At 40.9% G+C, this 21469-nt stretch overlaps 1 protein-coding gene across 1 annotated transcript in view; it reads left to right on the forward strand.

Annotated features, from left to right (window-relative positions):
• Positions 1 to 20934, forward strand: part of SETD2 (SET domain containing 2, histone lysine methyltransferase) — a 179355-nt gene extending 158421 nt beyond the window's left edge. Inside the window, exons 18-19 of the mRNA XM_070944397.1 lie at positions 19188 to 19289; positions 20459 to 20934. Of these exons, the coding sequence (XP_070800498.1) occupies positions 19188 to 19289; positions 20459 to 20620 (264 nt within the window). The 3' untranslated portion in view covers positions 20621 to 20934. The remainder of the gene's footprint in view (positions 1 to 19187; positions 19290 to 20458) is intronic.
• The last annotated feature ends 535 nt before the right edge of the window (positions 20935 to 21469 follow it).

Here is a 21469-nt window from a genome sequence, read left to right on the forward strand (position 1 = left end):
AATGGGTTTCATTGAGACAGCCAAACCACGGGTCGCGGCGCCAGTCCTCTTCAAAGAGAAGAAAGACAGCTCTATGCGTCTGGTGGTTGATTTTAGAGTTATCTTTATCTTTTTTATCTTTTTATTGAATTTGTATACCGCCCTACTCCCGAAGGACTCAGGGCGGTGAACAGCCATAAAAATAAAACATGAAAGTACAAAATTTAAAATAGAGATAAAACAAATTAAATAAATTTGGCTGAACCATATTTAAAACCCCAATAATTTAAAACCAAATTTAAAATTCCCATTTAAAAGCGGAGAAGTTTAGGTCAGGCCGGCTTGCTGGAATAGGAACGTCTTAAGCGTGTGACGGAAGGTACGCAGATCCGGAATCCTCCGTATCTCGGGGGGGAGCTCGTTCCAGATAGTAGGTGCCCCCACAGAGAAGGCTCTCCCCCTGGGGGCCGCCAGTCGACATTGTTTGGCCGACGGCACCCGGAGGAGCCCCTCTCTATGGGAGCGTACTGGTCGGTGGGAGGCTATTGGTGGTAGCAGGCGGTCCCGTAGATAACCAGGTCCTAAGCCATGGAGCGCTCTAAAGGTGATAACCAAAACCTTGAAGCGCACTCGGAAGACCACCGGGAGCCAGTGCAGCTCGCGCAGGAGGGGCGTTACATGGGAGCGCCACGTCGCTCCCATCACCACCCGCGCGGCTGCACTCGGCGCCAGTTGGAGCCTCCGAGTGCTCCTCAAGGGGAGCCCCATGTAGAGAGCATTACAGTAGTCCAGACGGGAGGTGACGAGGGCATGAGTGACCGTGCGTAACGAGTCCCGATCCAGAAAGGGACGCAACTGGCGGATCAGGCGAACCTGATGAAAAATCCTCCCGGTCACGGCCGTCAAGTGCTCTTCTAAAGACAGCCGTGAATCCAGGAGGACACCCAAGTTGCGAGCCCTCTCCGTGGGGGCCAATGCTTCGCCCCCAATAGTCAGCGATGGCACCAGCTGACTATATCGGGACGTCGGAAACCACAGCCACTCGGTCTTGGATGGGTTGAGTCTGAGCCTGTTTCTCCCCATCCAGATCCGTACGGCCTCCAGGCACCGGGACATCACTTCAAGGGCATCGTTGGGGTGGTCTGGGGTGGAGATGTACAGCTGGGTGTCGTCAGCGTACTGATGGTACTCCACCCCAAAACCACGGATGATCTCACCCAGCGGCTTCACATAAATGTTGAACAAAAGGGGCGAGAGGACCGTTCCTTGTGGCACCCCACATATAAGGGGCCTCGGGGTCGACCTCTGCCCCCCTGTCAACACAGACTGCGACTGGTCGGAGAGAAAGGAGGAGAACCACCGTAGTACGGTGCCTCCCACCCCCAACTCTTCCAACCGGTGCAGCATGATACCATGGTCGATGGTATCAAAAGCCGCTGAGAGATCTAATAGGACCAGGACAGAGGAACAACCTCTGTCCCGAGCCCTCCAGAGATCATCCACCAACGCGACCAATGCCGTTTCCGTGCTTTACCCAGGCCTGAAGCCCGACTGGAATGGATCTAGATACGTCGTTTCATCCAGGTACCGGGGAAACTGTCGTGCCACCACACTCTCAACAACCTTCACAACAAAGCGAAGGTTGGAGACTGGACGATAATTAGCCAATATTGCCGGATCCAGGGAAGGCTTCTTGAGGAGAGGTCTCACCACCGCCTCTTTCAAGGCGGCGGGAAAGACACCCTCACTCAATGAAGCATTTATAATCCCCTGGAGCCAGCCTCGCGTCACCTCCCGGGAAGCCAGCACTAACCAGGAGGGGCACGGGTCCAACAAACATGTGGTCGCATTCAGTCTACCCAGAATCCTGTCCACGTCCTCAGGGGTCACAGAGTCAAACTCATCCCAGATAACATTCTCAGGACCGGCCTCCGTCATCCCCACTGGATCTACCCAGTCGGAGTCCAGATCTTCCCGAATCTGAGTGATTTTGTCATACAGATACTGAACAAAGTCCTCGGCTCTTCCCTCCAAGGGGTCCTCCCTCGCTTCCTGGTGGAGCAGGGAGCGGGTCACCCTAAACAGGGCGGCCGGGCGGTTATCTGATGACGCAATAAGAGCAGCAAGATGAGTACATTTCGCTGCTTTTATCGCCACTAGGTAATTCTTAATATGAGATCTTACCAGTGTCCGGTCAGATTCAGTGCGACTGGCCCTCCAACTACTCTCTAGGCGTCTTTTCCGGCGCTTCATCTCCCTCAGCTCCTCGGTAAACCAAGGAGCCAGGTGAGATCGGCGCCGGGTCAGAGGCCGCAAAGGCACGACTCGATCCAGAGCTCCAGCGGCCGCCCTATCCCAGGCGGCCACTAAGTCTCCAGTCGAGGCGTGACACTGTCTGCGTACACTGTCTGCGTACACAACTTAGATCCCCTTCCCCTCACGAAAGACATGCTAGCCCACCTGGCCAAAGGGAAAGTTTTCACCAAACTAGACCTCCGCGAAGCCTACTACCGGATACGCATCAGGGAAGGAGATGAGTGGAAAACAGCATTCAACTGCCCCCTAGGGAGTTTCCAATTTAAAGTGATGCCATTTGGACTGCAGGGAGCCCCGGCGGTGTTCATGCAATTGATAAATGAGGTTCTGCATGAGCACCTCTATAAGGGGGTCCTCGTCTACCTAGATGACATTCTCATTTACACAGAAACCATAGACGAACACATACCCCTCGTCCGCCAAGTGCTGGAAAAACTGCTGGGGGCGAACCTATATGTCAAGCTATCAAAATGCGAGTTCCACCAGTCACGGCTAGACTACTTAGGCTACCGAGTGTCAAACGAGGGGATAGAAATGGACCCAGCCAAAGTACAATCAGTCCTAAAATGGCAACCCCCTTGCACCCGCAGACAACTGCAAAGCTTCCTGGGGTTCGCAAACTTCTACAGACAATTCATTCCCTCTTTTGCAAGAATTGCTAAACCTCTGACGGACCTCCTAAAAACAGGGAGTCCAGCAACAAAACCCCACCCAGGACAACCTCTACAGTGGGACCTGACCTGCCAACAAGCATTCGAAACACTAAAAGAAATGTTTGCAAAAGAACCAGTCTTAAAGCATCCTGACCCCGAACAACCCTTCATCATCCAAGCAGATGCCAGCGATGTGGCACTGGGGGCCGTGCTACTCCAAAAGAATAGCCAAGGGAATCTACAACCTTGTGCCTACACATCCCGCAAACTCACCGACACAGAAAGACGATGGGCGGCGCTGTTGACCTGGCGACACCTGCTAGAAGGAGGCCAGAAACCGTTCGAAGTTTGGACTGACCATAAGAATCTGGAGGCCCTCAGGACCCCACAGAAGTTGTTGCCCAGGCAAGTACGGTGGGTCCAATACTTCAATCGTTTCAACTTCGAGCTGAAACACATCCCAGGGGGGAAAAACTTTCTGGCCGATGCCCTCTCCCGAATGCCTCAATACAACAGCGAGCGGGAGCAGGTAGTGAATGCCATCATCCCCTCTGCCCAAGGAGTAGGTCAAGTAATCACCAGACGGCAACGTCGCGACCAGCAAGGCCAACCCGCAAGTGACTTAACGACAAGACTCAAAACTGAAACATCGGCGGACCCCTGGTTCTGAGACAACCAACATCTCTTAACAAAAAGGGATGACCTAGCATGGAAGGGAACAAAACTCTATGTCCCAGAGACTCTACGCACCCTGATCCTCAAGAGAAGCCACGACATTAAACCAGCGGGACATTTTGGCTTCCTAAAGACTCTGCACTTAGTACAAAAACAGTTTTGGTGGCCCCACATGAGAAAAGACGTAGACAGTTATGTGAAAAGTTGTACCATCTGTGCCACGATGAAAAAACGACCGGGAAGACCTCCCGGGCTGCTGCAGCCAGTAGCTGAACCGACAAGGCCATGGGAGGAGATTGCAATGGACTTTATAGTAGAACTACCGAGGAGTGGTGGAAACACAGTGATCTGGACTGTAATAGACTTATTCTCCAAACAGGCACATTTCATACCCTGCAGTGGGCTACCCTCAGCCCGCCAGTTGTCCAAACTGTTCCTAAAACACATCTACCGCCTGCATGGAGTACCCAGAAGAATCATCTCCGATCGAGGTGTCCAGTTCACAGCAAAATTCTGGAGAGAATTCCTACGGTCCATAGGGTCATCCCAAGGCCTCAGCTCAGCGTTTCACCCGAGCACCAATGGGGGGGCGGAGAGACTGAATGCCATGATAGAGCAGTACCTGAGGTGCTACGTGAACTATCAGCAGTCCAATTGGGCGGACCTCCTGTCTTTCGCTGAGGTTGCGTATAATAATGCTGTTCACAGTAGCACGGGGCTAACCCCGTTTAAGATAGTGAGCGGCATGGACTTTGTCCCAATGCCTGAGTACCCAAGGGAGCCTCCCTCCTCAGTCAGCTTGACCGATTGGATGGCGACACTGAAAGCAACCTGGGAGAATGTCAAGAAAGTGCTAGCTAAGGCAGCACAAACCTATAAGAAACAGGCAGACAAACACCGAGTTCCCCAAAGGCCTTTTCAATTGGGGGAGAAAGTTTACCTCTCCACAAAATATTTGAGGTTAAAACTTCCTAGCAAGAAATTGGGACCAAAATTTATAGGACCATTCCCCATAGTAAAGATAATCAACCCAGTCACAGTGCAATTGAAGTTGCCCCGATTGCTAGGGAAGATACACCCGGTATTCCATAGTAGCCTCTTAAAACCTGTGGTCGGATCGACCCTGAGGCCACTACCCCGTGAGCCCCCAGGCCCCGTGGTCATAGGGGGCCAAACCCATTATGAGGTGCAGCAAATCCTCAATGTGAGGTGGCACAGGAGGCAACTCCAATATTTAATCAAGTGGAAGGGTTACCCCTTATCAGAGGCATCTTGGGTAAAGAGTCAAAACATCCAGGCTGATCGCCTTATAGCCAAATTTCATGCAGAAAATCCAAACAAGCCGGGTGGGGGGTCACATCCCTAAACTCTACATCTGTACTCAAATTGTTTTGCTTTGTGCAGGTTGCCCTCGGGAAGTGAGGGGAGCCGAATGTCAACTTGCAAAGCTTTCAAGTTGCCATGAGCAGGAGGGAGGGAGAACTGAAGTGAATTCCATACATTTTTCTGATCGCAATCAGAAGGAGGGTGTTAGGTTTCACAGCTAGCCAAAGTGGTTAATTGGAGAATGTGATTTATGACATGGCCAGGGGGGAGGGGAGAAACAGGGTCATAGGGGAACATAAATCTACATGGGGTCAGTCCTGACTGCATCCGAGTATTGCCGGAATGGTGCTCCAAATAAATCACTATATTTCCTTTGAAGTTTGGATCATGGCTCATGAATTAATTAGGGCATCTTTCGGAAACTTGACACCTTGACTTTGTTGAACTCTTCTTTTTGGCTTCTGATTAAAATACAAAAATTAACTTAAACTGAAAAATGGCCTCAAAACCTGTAAAGACTGTTCCTATTAAAGGAACTGGGAGTGCTGGAAGCTCTCCAGCCCACACTTCTAGAATGCAAGCCTCTGTTCCCCCAACAGATCCACAGATTTTAACGTTTGAAATGATACAAGAAGCCCTAAAAGCTACACAGGATAAAATTGCTACTGTGATTAATCAAAAAATTAATGAAACTAATGAAAAAATACAGTCTGTTTCAGATGAGATTGCAGTTCAGAATCAGGAAATTAAGGAAGATATAATATTGGCATTTAAAGGTTTGGCAGGTCACATTGAAATTTTGGATGATAAAGTTGAAGAAATTAAGCAATCTACAGAAATTTTGGATTACAAATTAGGAGAGACTCAGAATAAAATTGAAAGAGCTGAAGCTGATGTAACAATGATTCAATACAGAGATATGGAATTTGCTGTAAGAATAAGAGGGGTGAAGGAGAACAAACAAGAGAATTTGAAAGAGATGATGTCAGAGGCATTGGCACAGATGTTGGGGGAGCAGAAAGTGGAGTTAGGCTGGCAGATTGACAAGATATATCGTGTCAATTCGTGGGTGGCCAGACAGAAACCTTTACCAAGAGACATTGTAACATATTTTACCACAAGGAGACTACGCAATGAAATTTTACAGGCTACCTTTAAAAATAAGCTTCAGGTGGAAGGCCAGGAGGTGATGACAATGAAAGAAATCCCCCCCAAAATGTTGAGAGCTAGAAGGGAGTATGCTTTTCTGGTGGATGAACTGAGAAAACGCCAAATACAGTATAGATGGGAAGTGCCAGCCGGCCTAGTGGTGAATTATTCGGGTGAGAGATATCGGCTTAATACAGTATGGAAAGCAAGAGATTTTTATGCCAATGTGTTAAAGGCTGGACCACCAAAATCACCAGAAGTTAAAAGAAAGGAAGAAGTAATGGAAGGAGAGAGAGAAGAGCTGATGACAATAGTTCAGGGGGGAGCTTCGACCAGTCAAGAAGATTTGCCACAAATTCAGATTGCTGTTCAAGATTTGGACTTAATTAATATATCAGAAGAACTAAAGGATCAAAGATAGACCAGAGCAGCAACAGCTAAACGCAAGGAAGAATTAAGACTGCAACAACTTCAGATGGCAACTCAAGGAACTACAAAAACAGAAGCAGTGGGAGGAGCCAGACCTAAAAGCCAAATGAGGCAAGATCATCAGTGAATGCTCCAAATGCTTGAGAGGGCCAAAGATGGGAACTAGATTTCTAACATGGAATGTCAATGGTTTGAATTCTCCACAGAAGAGGAGGAAAATATTTCATTATCTTAAACAATTTAAAAATGATGTAATTTGTTTACAAGAGACTCATATTAGGATACAAGATCAAAAATATTTAACAAACACAAGATTAGGAAGACATTATGTAGTGGCAGCACCAGAGAAGAAAAACGGTATAGTTATATATTTGAAAAGAGACTTAATTTCCAAATTAATTGAAGCAGATGATCAAGGAAGATTTTTAGCGATTGAACTTTTAATAAAAGGAGAAAAATTACTTTTAATTGGAGTATATGCCCCGAATCAACAACAGGAAAAGTTTTATAATCTTTTACACTCAAAGTTGACACAATGGAGATACAAAACTTGTATCCTACTGGGTGATTGGAATGGTGTTTTAGATGTTAAAAAGGACAAGAAGGGACCTAAGCAAAATTTATTTATTTATTTATTTATTTATTTATTAAATTTTTATACCGCCCCCTCTCCTGAAGGACTCGGGGCGGTGAACAGCCAGAATTAAAAACACACAATACGAATATTAAAATACATTAAAACAAAATTAAATTATCTTAGGCTTCTCCAATTTAAAACCCCGTTACCCATAAAATTCACCCAATTAAAAATTTTTAACCCAGCCCGGCTTGCTGAAATAAAAAAGTTTTCAGGGCCCGGCGGAAGGTCCGGAGGTCCGGGATTAGTCGTATCCCTGGGGGTAGCTCATTCCAGAGGGCGGGTGCCCCCACAGAGAAGGCTCTTCCCCGGGGGGTCGCCAGCCGACATTGCCTGACAGACGGCACCCTGAGGAGACCCTCTCTGTGGGAGCGTGTTGGCCGGTGGGAGGTTATCGGAGGCAGAAGGTGGTCTCGTAAATAGCTGGGTCCTAAGCCATGGAGCGCTTTGAAGATGAGAACCAACACCTTGAAGCGCACTCGGAAGACCACCGGAAGCCAATGCAGCTCGCGCAGGAGAGGTGTCACGTGGGAGCGCCATGTCGCCCCCATAAGTACCCGCGCGGCCGCATTCTGCACCAGTTGGAGCCTCCGAGTGCTCCTCAAGGGGAGCCCCATGTAGAGAGCGTTGCAGTAGTCGAGGCGGGAAGTAACGAGGGCATGAGTGTTTTAACAAGAGCAAGATTGCCCAAATAGTTTTTGGAGATGATGGACAACTGGGAGTTGAGGGATATTTGGCGTGAAAGAAACCCAGAAGAAAAAGATTTTTTTTTTTTCGGATAGACATCAATCCTTTTCAAGGATTGATTTTATACTAATTACTAATGACCTCTTTTCCAGGGTGAAGCGTACGAAGATTTGTTCAAGAACATTGACAGACCATAGTCCAGTCTGGATGGAACTGGAGTATGGAAAGGGGCTTAGGAGGTCCTGGAGGTTAAATGATAATTTGTTTAGATATGAAGAAAATGTAAAAGAGTGTAAAAAATTTATGAAAGAATTTTTTGTTATGAATATGCAAAAGGGTACATCTATGGAAATGGTGTGGGATGCAAGTAAAGCATACATGCGAGGTATTTTGATATATTTGATTATTAAATATAGAAAGAAACAGGGGGGGAAGAAAGGAATTAGAAGAAGAGATTAAAAAACAAGAAAGAGCTTTGATGGTTAATCCAACAGATAAGAAAATTAAAGAGGCAATTAATTTACTGAAAGGTCAATTTAATATGTTAATAGCAGATCAAGTGGCAACTAACTTAAAATATGCTAAACACAATACTTTTTGTAATGCTAATAAACCTGGCAGGTGGTTAACATATTTGTTAAGGAAAAAGCAGAAATCAAGGACTATAGAGAAAATAAAATACAAGGGTAAAGAGGTTTATGAGCAAGAATTGATTAAAAAATCTTTTTTAGAGTTCTACTCAAGGCTGTATACTGGTGATAAAATTCAAGACATAGATATAGATAGATATTTGCAGAAAGAGAATATTTATACGACTTCAAAAGAGCAGAGGGATAGTTTAAATCAATTGATAACTTCCGAGGAAATTCTGTTTGCAATTAAGCAGTTGAAAGTGGGTAAAGCTCCTGGAACGGATGGTTTGACAGCTGTTTATTATAAAAGTTTACAGGAGGAAATGGTGGAACCACTGAAGGAATTATTTAACAATATACAACAGGGAGGAGAGGTACCTCCAACTTGGAAGACAGCTTTTATCTCTTTGATCCCAAAAGAGGGTCAAGATCATACAGATCCAAAAACCTATAGGCCAATTTCACTTTTAAATACAGATTACAAGATTTTTGCTAAAATATTAGCAAATAGATTAATGACAGTTATGCAGCAAATGATTCATCATGATCAAACTGGTTTTATAAATGGTAGACAAATGAAAAGCAATGTAAGGCAAATTGTTAACTTACTAGAGTATTTGGGGAGGAACAACCAGGTCCCCGCAGTGCTAGTATTTTTGGATGCTGAGAAAGCCTTCAATAGATTGAATTGGCATTTTTTATTGAAATTAACAGAAAGGATGCAATTTGGAGAATATTTTATACAATCTATTAAGGCAATATATCAGAAACAAACAGCGCGAGACTTCCGGCGGTGACGTAAAGTCGTGGCGGCACAGGAGAGAAGCGCTCTCTCTCTGTTGTCGATTTTCTGAGCTTTGGTGCCTTTTTCTGGCGGAGACCGGTCCCGGAGAGATCGGAAATAAAGAGGGGAAGCTTTGGGGGAGGCGAGGAGAGGTGCGATCTCCCGCCGTACTGAGAAGATCCCTCAATCCAGGCTTGGGAAGAAGCCGGCTGGCGCAGTGAGCACAGCCAGCCCGGAGACCCGACGAGCCGATTGAGATCATCGGGCGCAAAGGAGTGAGTACAGTGCAGAATCGCTGAGGCGGAGCAGAAAGCGGAATTAATTTGGATTATCTACTTTGGCACAAAACCGAGGAGAAATTTTTTTCCGGAGGGGCAGCGTGAGGAAGGAAGAACTCAGAGCGTAAATGGGCAGCAACTGAAAAGGCGAGCAAAAAGGAAGGGTTGGAATACAAAGCAGTGAAGAAAGACTAAAAAACATCAAAACAGGGAAAACGAAGGTGAGGAGAAATAGACTTAAACAGTGGAAATTAAAGGAAGAACGGACATCCTTTGTACCCTCTTTTCTAGCTGCTCAAACGGAAGGAGAGAGGAAGTTTGGCAAAGTAAGGATTGCATACAGTGACTGTGCAGATTAGAGATCGCCATATTGAAACTGGAAAGGACTCCAACAGTAGTAAAAGAACTTGTGTTTTTTTTCCTTCGCTGAAAATATAGCGAAAAAGGCTTATAAGAACATTGAAAAAACACTGCTCCTATTTACCTTTTTTATTTAGACATAGATGAATTATTATTGTTATTTATTGGAATTAATTAAGAAATATAGTGATATTTATCTATTTATTCATTTATTAGTAAGTATTTAACAACTTAGAAAAATATTTATAATATACATAGAGATTTAAAAGTAATTATTAGGATATTATATTATTATTAACTAATTAATTATTATATATTATTAGAATATTGTCTTTTTCTTGATTTTTATGACCTTTTTTGATTTTATACAATAAGTAGGATAGTTACTGATTACTGAATAACCAACTATAAGAGCCTTGATAGTACAAGGGTTTAGTGCACCCTGTTATTAACACAGCTGCCTGCAATTTCTGCTGGTTCGAATCTCTCCAAGGCTCAAGGTTGACTCAGCCTTCCATCCTTTCTAAGGTAGGTGAAATGAGGACCCAGTTTGTGGGGGCAATAAGCTGACTTTGTATAAAATATACAAAAGAATGAAGGCTATTGCTTAACGCATTGTAAGCCGCCCTGAGTCTCCGGAGAAGGGCGCCATATAAATCAAATTAAAAAAAAAACAAACTATTAGATATTAAGAATTGATCAACTGTTTAGTCTTTAATTATATAAGCTATATATTTATATATATTTATATCTATATTTGTAGTTAAATTTATATCTTTACTACATTTTCAACAGAATATTACATTGAGATAATTAATTATTTAAAGGAATTTATTTAAAGAAAGGAGATCTAGTGATTGAAAGGTTATTGAATCGAACTTTTATAAGGAAAAAAAAAGAAAGGAAAAGAAAGAAAGGAATTATATAGAATTTGGATGGTGATTTGGGAGAAAGTTGATAAAATATTGGGGGAACAATATAGGATCTTGAAAGAAATGACCAGCACCACCACAACCACGTTGAAGACAGCCAAGAAAACAACATCAATCTTAGCAGGAACATCGGCTTCCCCAGTGACACAGAAAACTTTGGAGGGAATGTTTGCATCAGATAAGCAACCCAGCACACCTAATATGCCAACAATGCAGGCCACGCTCATAACAATTCAGGAAACTATGGCCAAAATGCAAGAATGCATGACTAGAAATCATGAGCAATCTAGAAAAGACATGGATGAGGTAAAGAGAGAAGTCAAGAACGATATTCAAAAGATTGATGGGAAAATGGATTTAATACAAGAAATCATTCAAAAAAATGACAAAGGATAAAAGAAATAGAACAAAAAACCGAATTGACGGAAGAAAAACTAGAAGCACTGGATACAAAAATGACAGGATTAAATAAGGAACTTGAGAACACCGTGGCCCAATTAGAAATGGAAAAAGCGGCATTTTATCTGTGTTTCCAGAATGTAGCGGAAGACCGGGAGGAAGATCTGACGATGGTAATGGCTGAGATGATAGCAGAGGCACTCCAAAGGGAAAAAGACGAAATAATTAATGAATTAGATGAAGTCTATCGAGTTCACACTAATTATGCCCGACAAAACAAACTCCCCCGGGAGGTACATATAAGATTTGTAAGAAGGAAGGTGAGGGACATCGTATACAAGATAACAAAGGACGAACCAATGTATTACAGAAACAAAGAAATAATCACCCTAAAGCAAATACCTAAAAGAATAAGAGACTTGCGAAAAGACTATTGGTTTCTGGCCACGTTACTAAACAAAAGATATATACCCTTTAGATGGACAACTCTGGAAGGAATGTTGGTAACGTGGCAGGGAAAGAAAATTAAGGTGGACTTGCAGAGTAAAGCAAGGGAATTATACGACCAAATGATGGGCGTTGAGACAACAAGTGGCAATGAAGAAGAAGAAGGACGGAACATCAAAGGAAAACAGAGAAGAGAACGGGAAAGAAGCCCACAACAAAGAGGGAAAGTAGACGAAGGAGAGATTCAGGAAGAAGAAGGAGTGCAAACAAGAGGCAAAAAAAAGGAACAGGAAGAAACAAAGAAGAAACAACAGAAAAGTCAGTAAGAAATGGAACGGACTTTAAAAATTTTATCTGTAAATGTTAATGGACTCAACTCACCATCCAAACGACACCAAATTTACAAAAAAAATTTGAAACAAAAATCAGATATTGTGTGCCTCCAGGAGGTACATATAAGAAAACAGGACATAAAATATATACAATACAAAAAATTAGGTAAAGAATATTCATCATTGGCAGAGGAAAAAAAAAAGAGGAGTAGTGGTATATATTAAGGAAGGAATAGACAGCAATATAAGTTATGTGGATACAGAACGTAGGATAGTTATGATAGAGCTAAAATTTGAGTTTAAAAAGATATTATTGGTAGTAATATATGCTCCAAACAGTCAACAAGTAGAATTCTATAAAAAAGTGCATGAGAAAATTATAGAGCAAAAAATGGAAAATGTATGTCTGATTGGAGACTTCAATGCTATTCTAGATGTAAGAAAAGATTACGAATGTGGTCAGCAAAATAAAAATAAGAAAAACATATTACCTAGAACCTTTACAGATATGGTGGAAGAGTTAAATATGGTAGATAGCTGGAGATGTCTTAACCCCGAAACAAAAAAAATTACATATTATTCGAATCCGCATAAGTCCTGGTCTAGGTTGGATATGGCTTGGGTAACCAAGATGTTAATGATGGAAATAGAAGAGGTAGATATTTTATCAAATAACTGGGCTGATCACAACCCAATAATGATGAACTGGAAAGGGCAGCAGAGAAAGAACAATAGATGGACTATGAATATACAGTTATTACAAGAAAAAGAATATAAGAAATACATGGAAAAGGAGTTAGAATGGTTCTATAAGGAAAATACAAAACAACACACCTCTCTACAAAACTTATGGGACACAACCAAGGCATATGTAAGGGGCCTCACAATAGCTTACAATGCAAAACGGAGAAAAGAAAGAGAGAAAGAATATAACAAATTACAAGGAGAAATTCAAAATTGGGAATGTAAATTGCAAAGAAACCCGGGGGATGAAAAAATAAGGTTAAATTGGTTAACAGCAAAACATAATTTAAATATATTAGAGCAAGGGAAATATGCAATAACCTTGAAATATATAAGGCAAAATTATTTTAAACACGCAAACAAACCAGGGAGGTGGCTGGCGTATAGGCTGAGGAAGGAAAGAAAAAACAGAATAATTCAGAAGTTAAGAGACAATGAGGGCAGGATCCAACAGGCCTTAGAGGAAAAAAAGGACATAATAGTCCAATACTACCAAAAACTGTATGAAAAGGATATAGTAACAGAGGAGGAAATTGAACATTATTTAAAAGGGGAGGGATTGCAAACACTAACAGAGGAAGAAAAAGAATTATTAGATAAGGAGATTACGATAGGGGAGCTAAAAGAAGCGTTGAAGAGACAAAAAAATAAAACTCCGGGGACAGACGGTCTACCAACAGAGTTCTAGAAAACATTTGGAGAATCATTAAATGGAATACTATTAGAAATATACAATGAAGCTCTAATGGAGGCAAAGCTACCAAATACGTGGAAAGAAGCATATATTTCCCTAATACCTAAAGAGGGGGCAGATACCACATTAATAAAAAACTATAGGCCGATTTCTTTATTGAATACCGATTATAAAGTCTTCATGAGTATAATTGCCAATAGGATGAAAATATTACTACAAAACAAAATACACCAGGATCAAAATGGTTTTTTGCCCACAAGACAGATAAAAAATAATTTAAGAATGGCAATGGATGTTTTAGAATATTACGAGGTGCATCCAGAGAGACAGGTAGCACTGATCTTTCTGGATGCACAAAAAGCGTTTGACCAAGTAAACTGGCAATTTATGAAGCAGCAAATCAAAAGTATGAACATTGGAGAGAGATTTATTAAAATGATAACATCAATATATCAGAATCAAAAAGCATGTGTCTTGGTGAATGGGGATCCAACAAAATTCTTTGGAATAAATAAAGGAGTAAGGCAGGGATGTCCGCTGTCTCCCCTACTTTTTATTTTAACTTTGGAAAACTTGTTAATTAGAATTAGAGCAAATAAAGAAATTCAAGGATTAAAAATTAAGAGAGAGGATTACAAGGTCCAAGCTTTCACGGACGACCTTGTTTTCTTCATAGAAGACCCAATAGAAACAACCCCAAAATTAATAAAAGAGATTGAAAAATTTGGAAAGGTAGCAGGTCTAAAAATTAATAAAGAAAAGACGAAAATGATAACAAAAAATATGACAACAAAACAAGTAGAGAAATTAGTAAAAGAATCTGGACTGCAGGCAGTTAAAAAAGTAAAATATTTAGGGATAAATTTGACGGCTAGAACGGCAACAATAAAAGAAGATAATTATGACCCCTTAGTCCAGAAAATAAAGGAGGATTTAGAAAAATGGGGGAAATTAAAATTGTCTTTACTGGGGAAAATAGCAGTGATAAAATCAAACATACTTCCAAGACTCCTTTATTTATTCCAAACAATTCCAATAAAATTAGATAAGAATTTTTTTGATAATTTGGACAAAATAACTAAAAAATTTGTGTGGGAAGGGAAAAAAACAAGAATAAAATTAAATATATTACAAGACGACAAAATTAGAGGCGGATTTGGGTTCCCGGCATGGGAAAAATATTACAAGGCTGCAAGCTTATTATGGATTAAAGAATGGATAACCTTGGATAATCAAAGACTGTTAAACCTGGAAGGGCATGACCTAATGAAGGGATGGCATGCTTTTATATGGAGCTCAGGAAGCAAAATATATAAACATTTTAATAACCACACTATTAGGAAGTCTTTAATTAACACATGGCAACAAATCAAACACAAACTATATGAAAATTCCCGGCTGGCTATCAACCATAGAAGCAATAACTCACCCCAACATATTAACAAAACAAAAGATCTTAAGATATAGAGAAATAGTAGATGTTCAGGGGAAATTGAAAACTAGGGAAGAGCTCAAAGAACAAGGAATAGTAATAGACTGGTGGCCCTATTCGCAAATAAAGGTAAAATACAGAAAGGACCAAGAGGAGGGAGGAATAGACTTAAAACAAAATCGATTGGACAAACTACTAGAGTCTAAAGAAGGGAAATTGATTTCAAAAATTTATAAATATTTACTTGAATACGATTTAGCAGAAGAATTGGTCAAAGGGCAGATGATAGCGTGGGCGAGGAACATTGGGCATAGCATACAATTGGAAGATTGGGAAAGAGCATGGGAAAACAATTATAGCATGACGAAATCGGTGGCCTATAAAGAAAATCACTATAAGATGTGGTACCGATGGTATCTGGCACCCGCAAGGTTAGCAAAAATGTATCCGAATGTAAATCCGGCCTGTTGGAAATGTAAAAAAACACAGGGAACTTTTTACCATGCTTGGTGGCTTTGCCCAGAAATTAAGAGAGATTGGAACAAAATAAAAACATGGATATTAGAAATAACAAATTACGAAATTGAATTAAAACCCGAAGTCTTTTTATTAGGCATGATTAATAAGAATATTAGAAAGGATATAAAATACTTAATACTCCACATTATAATGGCGGCTAGATTAGCGTTAGCACAACTTTGGAAAATAGATCGCTTGCCAACTGATCAGGAATTAATACAAAAAATCTATATATGCGCAGAGATGGACAAACTAACTCTAGAGTTACAGGATAAGGAAGACTCAAAATACTTCAAAATATGGAATAGCTGGTACCAGTGGATAAATCAGAGGAGGGGGAATGGATAAAGATGAAATTCAGAAGAAATCAATATAAATAAACAACTGCACTGTCAGAGAGATACAAAAGGAAATAAGTCACTGTGCGTATGTATATATGTATATATAATAATAGAAAGTAGTCAATAGATGAAGTTGAGTACTGTATATGTACTGTATACGTATATGTAATCTGTGTTTTTGATTAAGAGAAACTTGTTTGTTTTTCTTATATTTGTTTTAAATGTTTTTTTAAATACGAATAAAGTTTGTTTTTAAAATTAAAAAAAAAGAAACAAACAGCGCAAATAATAATTAATGGTGGTTTAACAGATATTTTTAATATAGAAAAAGGAACAAGGCAAGGTTGTCCCTTGTCTCCATTATTGTTTATTTTGATGCTGGAAATTTTACTGAGTAAAATACGTGGGACAGATACAATAAAGGGAATTAAAATTAGACAGCATGAGTATAAGCTAAGAGCATTTGCGGATGACCTGGTTGTTACCCTAGCCCAACCAGCACAATCGATTACAGCCTTGATGGATATAATTAATCCATTTGGACAAGTATCTGGTTTTAAAATAAATACAGCCAAAACAAAGATAATAGCTAAAAATATGACTAGAAGCCAAAGAGAAGAGATAGAAAGGGTAACAGGATTTGAGATAGTAAAGAAGGTTAAATATTTAGGGGTCTATATTATGACTACAAATATGAAACTATATCAGCATAATTATGAACCGTTGAGGCAAAAAATACAGAAAGAGATGGAAAACTGGAGAAAATTACAACTGTCTTTGCTGGGAAGGATAGCTGCAGTAAAAATGAATGTCTTACCAAGGTTTTTATTTCTTTTTCAAATGATACCTATACTTAAAAAAGATGAAAACTTGAAGGAATGGCAGAAGGGCATAAATAAGTTTGTTTGGGCAGGGAAGAAACCACGAGTAAATCAAAAGATAATGCAAGATACACGAGAAAGAGGAGGTCTTAAAATGCCCAATTTAAGATTGTATTACGAAGCTGCTGCCCTCTCAGCAATTACTGACTGGATAAATTTAACGGAGGAAAGGATATTAAATATTGAAGGATATGGTCTGGTCTACGGCTGGCATGCTTATTTATTGTATGACAAGAAAGTAGACAAGACTTTTAAAAGTCATATATTCAGGAATGCTTTATTGCGTGTCTGGAAAAAGTATCAATACAAATTAAATGATAAGTTACCAATATGGACAGTACCCAGACACGCGATAGAGAATATAAATGTGGAGCAGAAACAAGATAGGATTACATACAAGGAACTTCTCTATAAAGAAGGAGTGAGATTACAATTAAAATCTATGGAACAATTAAGAGAAGAAGGAATAATTAGAACTTGGTTTCAATATGGACAGCTGCAGGCCAGATGGAGAGAAGATCAAAAAATTGGTATTTTGCAACAGGATGGTCAAATGCATATAAAAAGGTTGTATAATGTATTAGTGGAAATAGATTCAGAAACAGAGCTAGTCAAGGACTGTATGATAAAGTGGGCACAAAATATAGGAGAACCAATAATGATGGAAACATGGGAAACGATATGGGTTAGAAATGTAAGATTTACACAAGCCCAAAATTTAAGAGAGAACTTTTATAAAATGTTTTATAGATGGCATTTAGATCCAAAAAAACTAGCCTGTATGTATCCAAATTTACAACCTAAATGTTGGCGATGTGAGTGTGAAGATGCTACGTATTTTCATATATGGTGGACATGTAAAAAATTAAGGCTTTTTAAGGCTTTTTGGATATTTTGGATATTATGGATATTATGGTGGATTATTCAAAATATTTTAAAGAAAAAGATTAAATTTACAGCACAGGTTTTTTTGTTGGGAATAGTTACGGATTGTACTGTAATAGAGACTAAGTTGGCTTTAAATTTAATAACAGCAACCAGGTTACTGGTGGCACAGTATTGGAAGAAGGAAGATCCACCTACTATTGAAGAATGGACATTAAAAGTTGCGCATCTGGCAGAGATGGCAAAAATTTCATCATATCTCAGAGACCACTCAAACGAAAGATATATATCGGAATGGAAAAGATGGATTGACTATATTCAAAACAAGTATCAGACTAAGACGTTTCATATAGCTTATGAATGAAACATTCTTAACTTTTTAGTTTATGTTTATAGTGTTTTGAGTTATAAGGAGTTAAAGACCTGGGGAGAATTTGAAGTCAACAAATCGTTAGCATATTTTAGTTATATGTTTGTGAATGCTATACCCTGTGCTTGTTCTGGGAAGTCTAGGGAGGGGGGTGGGGGGAAGGGGGAGGGGGAAAGGGTGGATGGGTGGGTAAGGGGGGTGGGAGGGGTGAGGGTGGAAGGGTGGGGGGGGGGAGAAAATGTTTGTATCATAAAACTTTTCAATAAAAAAAATAATTCAGGAGTTAAATATACAGAGGAATCTTGTTTACAAGACCACCGTCTTACCCAGATAATCGCCTTCTTCTTTTTCCTTTATCTTCTTGCATGTGACTGCCTGGCTTTTGGCAGCTCCTAATGGCTGCCTTCCCATGCTGCTAGGTCGAGGGCTGATGCAGACACTACAGAGAATTTGTGGCTTCTCTGTTCATGCCTGCCTGTGCCTTCATTCTTCACTGTTCCTCCAGAACAGCTATGATCCTGAGGATCCCTTAAAGCAGCTGAGATATCAGCATTTTCCAGGAGCCCCCGGAATTTGCTGTATCGCCACTGGCCCTGGCCACACCCCTTCTATTCACCATGTTTCTATAGCTGTTCCTCTCATGATTGACTCTGGATGGCGTGCAAAGTTAAAGCTATGCAAATGAACCTGACACTCATGTTAGTGTGAGGTTTTACAAGTGGTCCTCGACTTACAACAGTTCATTTAGTGACCGTTCAAAGTTACAACGGCACTGAAAAAGGTGACTTAGGACCCTTTTTCACAATTATAACCATTGCAGCATCCCATGTCAGACTCGTAAGTTACAACTTCATTCAAAGTTACTTACAGGTAGTCCTTGATTTATAATCTTGTTTAATGAAAAAGGTGACTTAGGACCATTTTTCACACTTATGACCACTGCACTATCCCCATGGTCACGTGATCAAAATTTGGATGCTTGGCAGCTGACTCGTATTTATGACACTTGCAGTGTCCCAGGGTCATGTGATCCCCTTTTGTGACCTGACAAGCAGGAAGCCAGATTTACTTAATAACCATGTTGCTAACTTAACAACTGCAGTGATTCCCTTTACAACTCTGACAAGCAAGGTGGTAAATTGGGGCAAAACTCGCTTAACAATTGTCTCACCTAGCAATGGAAATGTTGGACTGAATTGTGGTCATAAGTTGAGGACTCCCTGTAGTTCGCCTGTCCTGTCCCTTCAGGAGAGTCTATTTTTTAAGATCCGAGATTTCCTATTGTCTCTTCTGTTTTCCCCGCCAGATGTCTCAGTTTATTGTGCAATGCCTGAACCCTTATCGCAAACCCGATTGCAAAGTGGGGCGGATCACCACAACAGAAGACTTCAAGCATCTCGCACGCAAGGTGAGCTGCCTTCCATTCATGCATTGGTTAAACTGTACGACTGTCCTAAAAGTGCTCAGGGTCAGAAGTGAGGTTCAAAGCCTCTGCAGACAAGCAGGCCTGATGGTCCCCATGTGATGTGACATCGATGGCAACTTGACAAAGGGGGTGAAATTTGCAAGCTGAGGTTTGGTTTGGTTTCTTTCTTTCTTTCTTTTCTTTCTTTCTTTCTTTCTTTCTTTCTTTCTTTCTTTCTTTCTTTCTTTCTTTCTTTCTTTCTTTCTTTCTTTCCTACCTTATTCTTCCTTCCTCTCTCTCTCTCTCTTGCTTTCTTTCTCTTTCTCTTTCTTTTCTTCTCCTTTCTTTTCTTCCTTCTGAGGTTTGTAGACGCCTCTTGTTGTAATGAGCCTCCAAGCAGAAGCTTAGAGACTCATCTCAGTGGCTTGGCTGCCAGGAAGATGCATCTGCCCCACTATGCTCAGAGGGCGACTTGAGGTCTTCTGGCAAAATTAGGAGGACTTAATTAAGATAATCCCTAGCATGAAAGGGAACCAAGGCTCTGCAGACAGACTGATCTGAAGAATAGTTGCTTGAGGCTGGATTTTGATTTATTTTTAGTCATTTGGTGAGCCTGAAAAGAGGGAGGGAGAGAGGGAGGAAGGGAGAGGTAACAATAGAAATAATAGAAATTGAAATGGGGAGGAAGGGAGGAGAAAAAGCAATATAATAGAAAAGAAGGAGAAAAAGAAGAAAGGACAGAAAGAAAAGGAGAAGAAAGGACAGAAATAGCTATAGAAATAATAGAAATTGAAATAAAAAAGGAAGGTGGGAGAGAAACAAAGGAGAGAACGAGAAGGAAGGACGGAAGGAAGCCTTTTCCTTCTCTCCACAAACCCACCCTCCCTTCTAGCACTGATGTTGTTACCTAGTTGGCTCATGAAACGTCTGCAAGAAAACCACCAAGATCAGCACCAAGGACCCCATAGTCCTTTTCTTCTTCTTCCTCCTCCTCCTCCTCTTCCTCTCCTCAAATCCCACTCCCTTCTAGCACTGATGAAATTCCCTAGCTGGGTCATGAAACGTCTGCAAGGAAACCACCAAGCTCAGAGGCCACCAAGGTCCCTACAATTCACCCCTCAACTACAAATATTCTATGAATCTCTTCTCTTTCCCTTCCCTTCCTCTTGCAGCTTACCCACGGCGTGATGAACAAGGAACTCAAATACTGCAAGACACCTGAAGACCTGGAATGCAACGAGAATGTCAAACACAAAACGAAGGAATACATCAAGAAATACATGCAGAAATTCGGCACCGTGTACAAACCCAAGGAGGACACTGACATGGAGTAGCCACCGCAGGATATATATATAAAATGTTCTTAGGGCCTTGAGTCTCTGCTTTTCCTGTGCAGGGTTCACACTGTTGTGGGTCTGAATACACAAACCACAGATCAGGCCATACAACCATCTCCTTTCCAAGCTGAATTTGGAGGCTGGTGTGGCAGAACCAGAGGTGTGCAAAAATGTGGTTGCACAACCCCACCTGCTTACAACCACCCCACTTTGCAAGCAGACCAGAAAATTGCCCATCTGACAGTGCTTCCCATGTGCAACACAATGTGCGAGTCCATCTCCACACTGAGATCTGTATATTTTAACCTGTATGTGAATATATTGAGTTTATTTTTTTCCTCTTTCGTTTAGCCCGGCCTCTTTTTTCAGCCCAACACCTGTTGATATCATAGGAACACTTTGTAAGAATAGTTTTGGGAAAAAAGAAAAACACAAAAAAAGAGGAGGGTTTTTTTTCTTCAATTTTTGTTTCCTTTTTTGGGGGAGGTTTTCTTGTTGTTCTCTGCAAGGTTTTATCTGTTATCATGTAAATATTTGCAAAACAGGCTGGCTCAGGGTTTCAGGCAGGCCATGCACTCTGTTGATAAGATTGATTTTACTGCTTTAAAATCATATTACTTTCTCCAGTTTTTATGGAAGTTTCTATGTAAAAGGAAAAAAATTAAAAATGAAAGAAAACGGCAATGAAAAAACACAGAAAAAATGGATTTCCCCCCCTCTGGAAGTTGAGTTACCTTGAGGTAAGATGGGCAGCCTATAAATTTTATAAATAAAATAAAAAATAAATAAGTTGGAACAAAAGTAGGGAAAGAAAAGGTTCTACAGGTAGTGTTCAACTTGTGACCA

The sequence above is a fragment of the Pituophis catenifer genome, unplaced genomic scaffold, assembly GCF_029215685.1.
Source record: "Pituophis catenifer annectens isolate HBS135680 unplaced genomic scaffold, rPitCat1.0.hap2 SCAF_5, whole genome shotgun sequence".
Classification (NCBI taxonomy): domain Eukaryota; kingdom Metazoa; phylum Chordata; class Lepidosauria; order Squamata; family Colubridae; genus Pituophis; species Pituophis catenifer.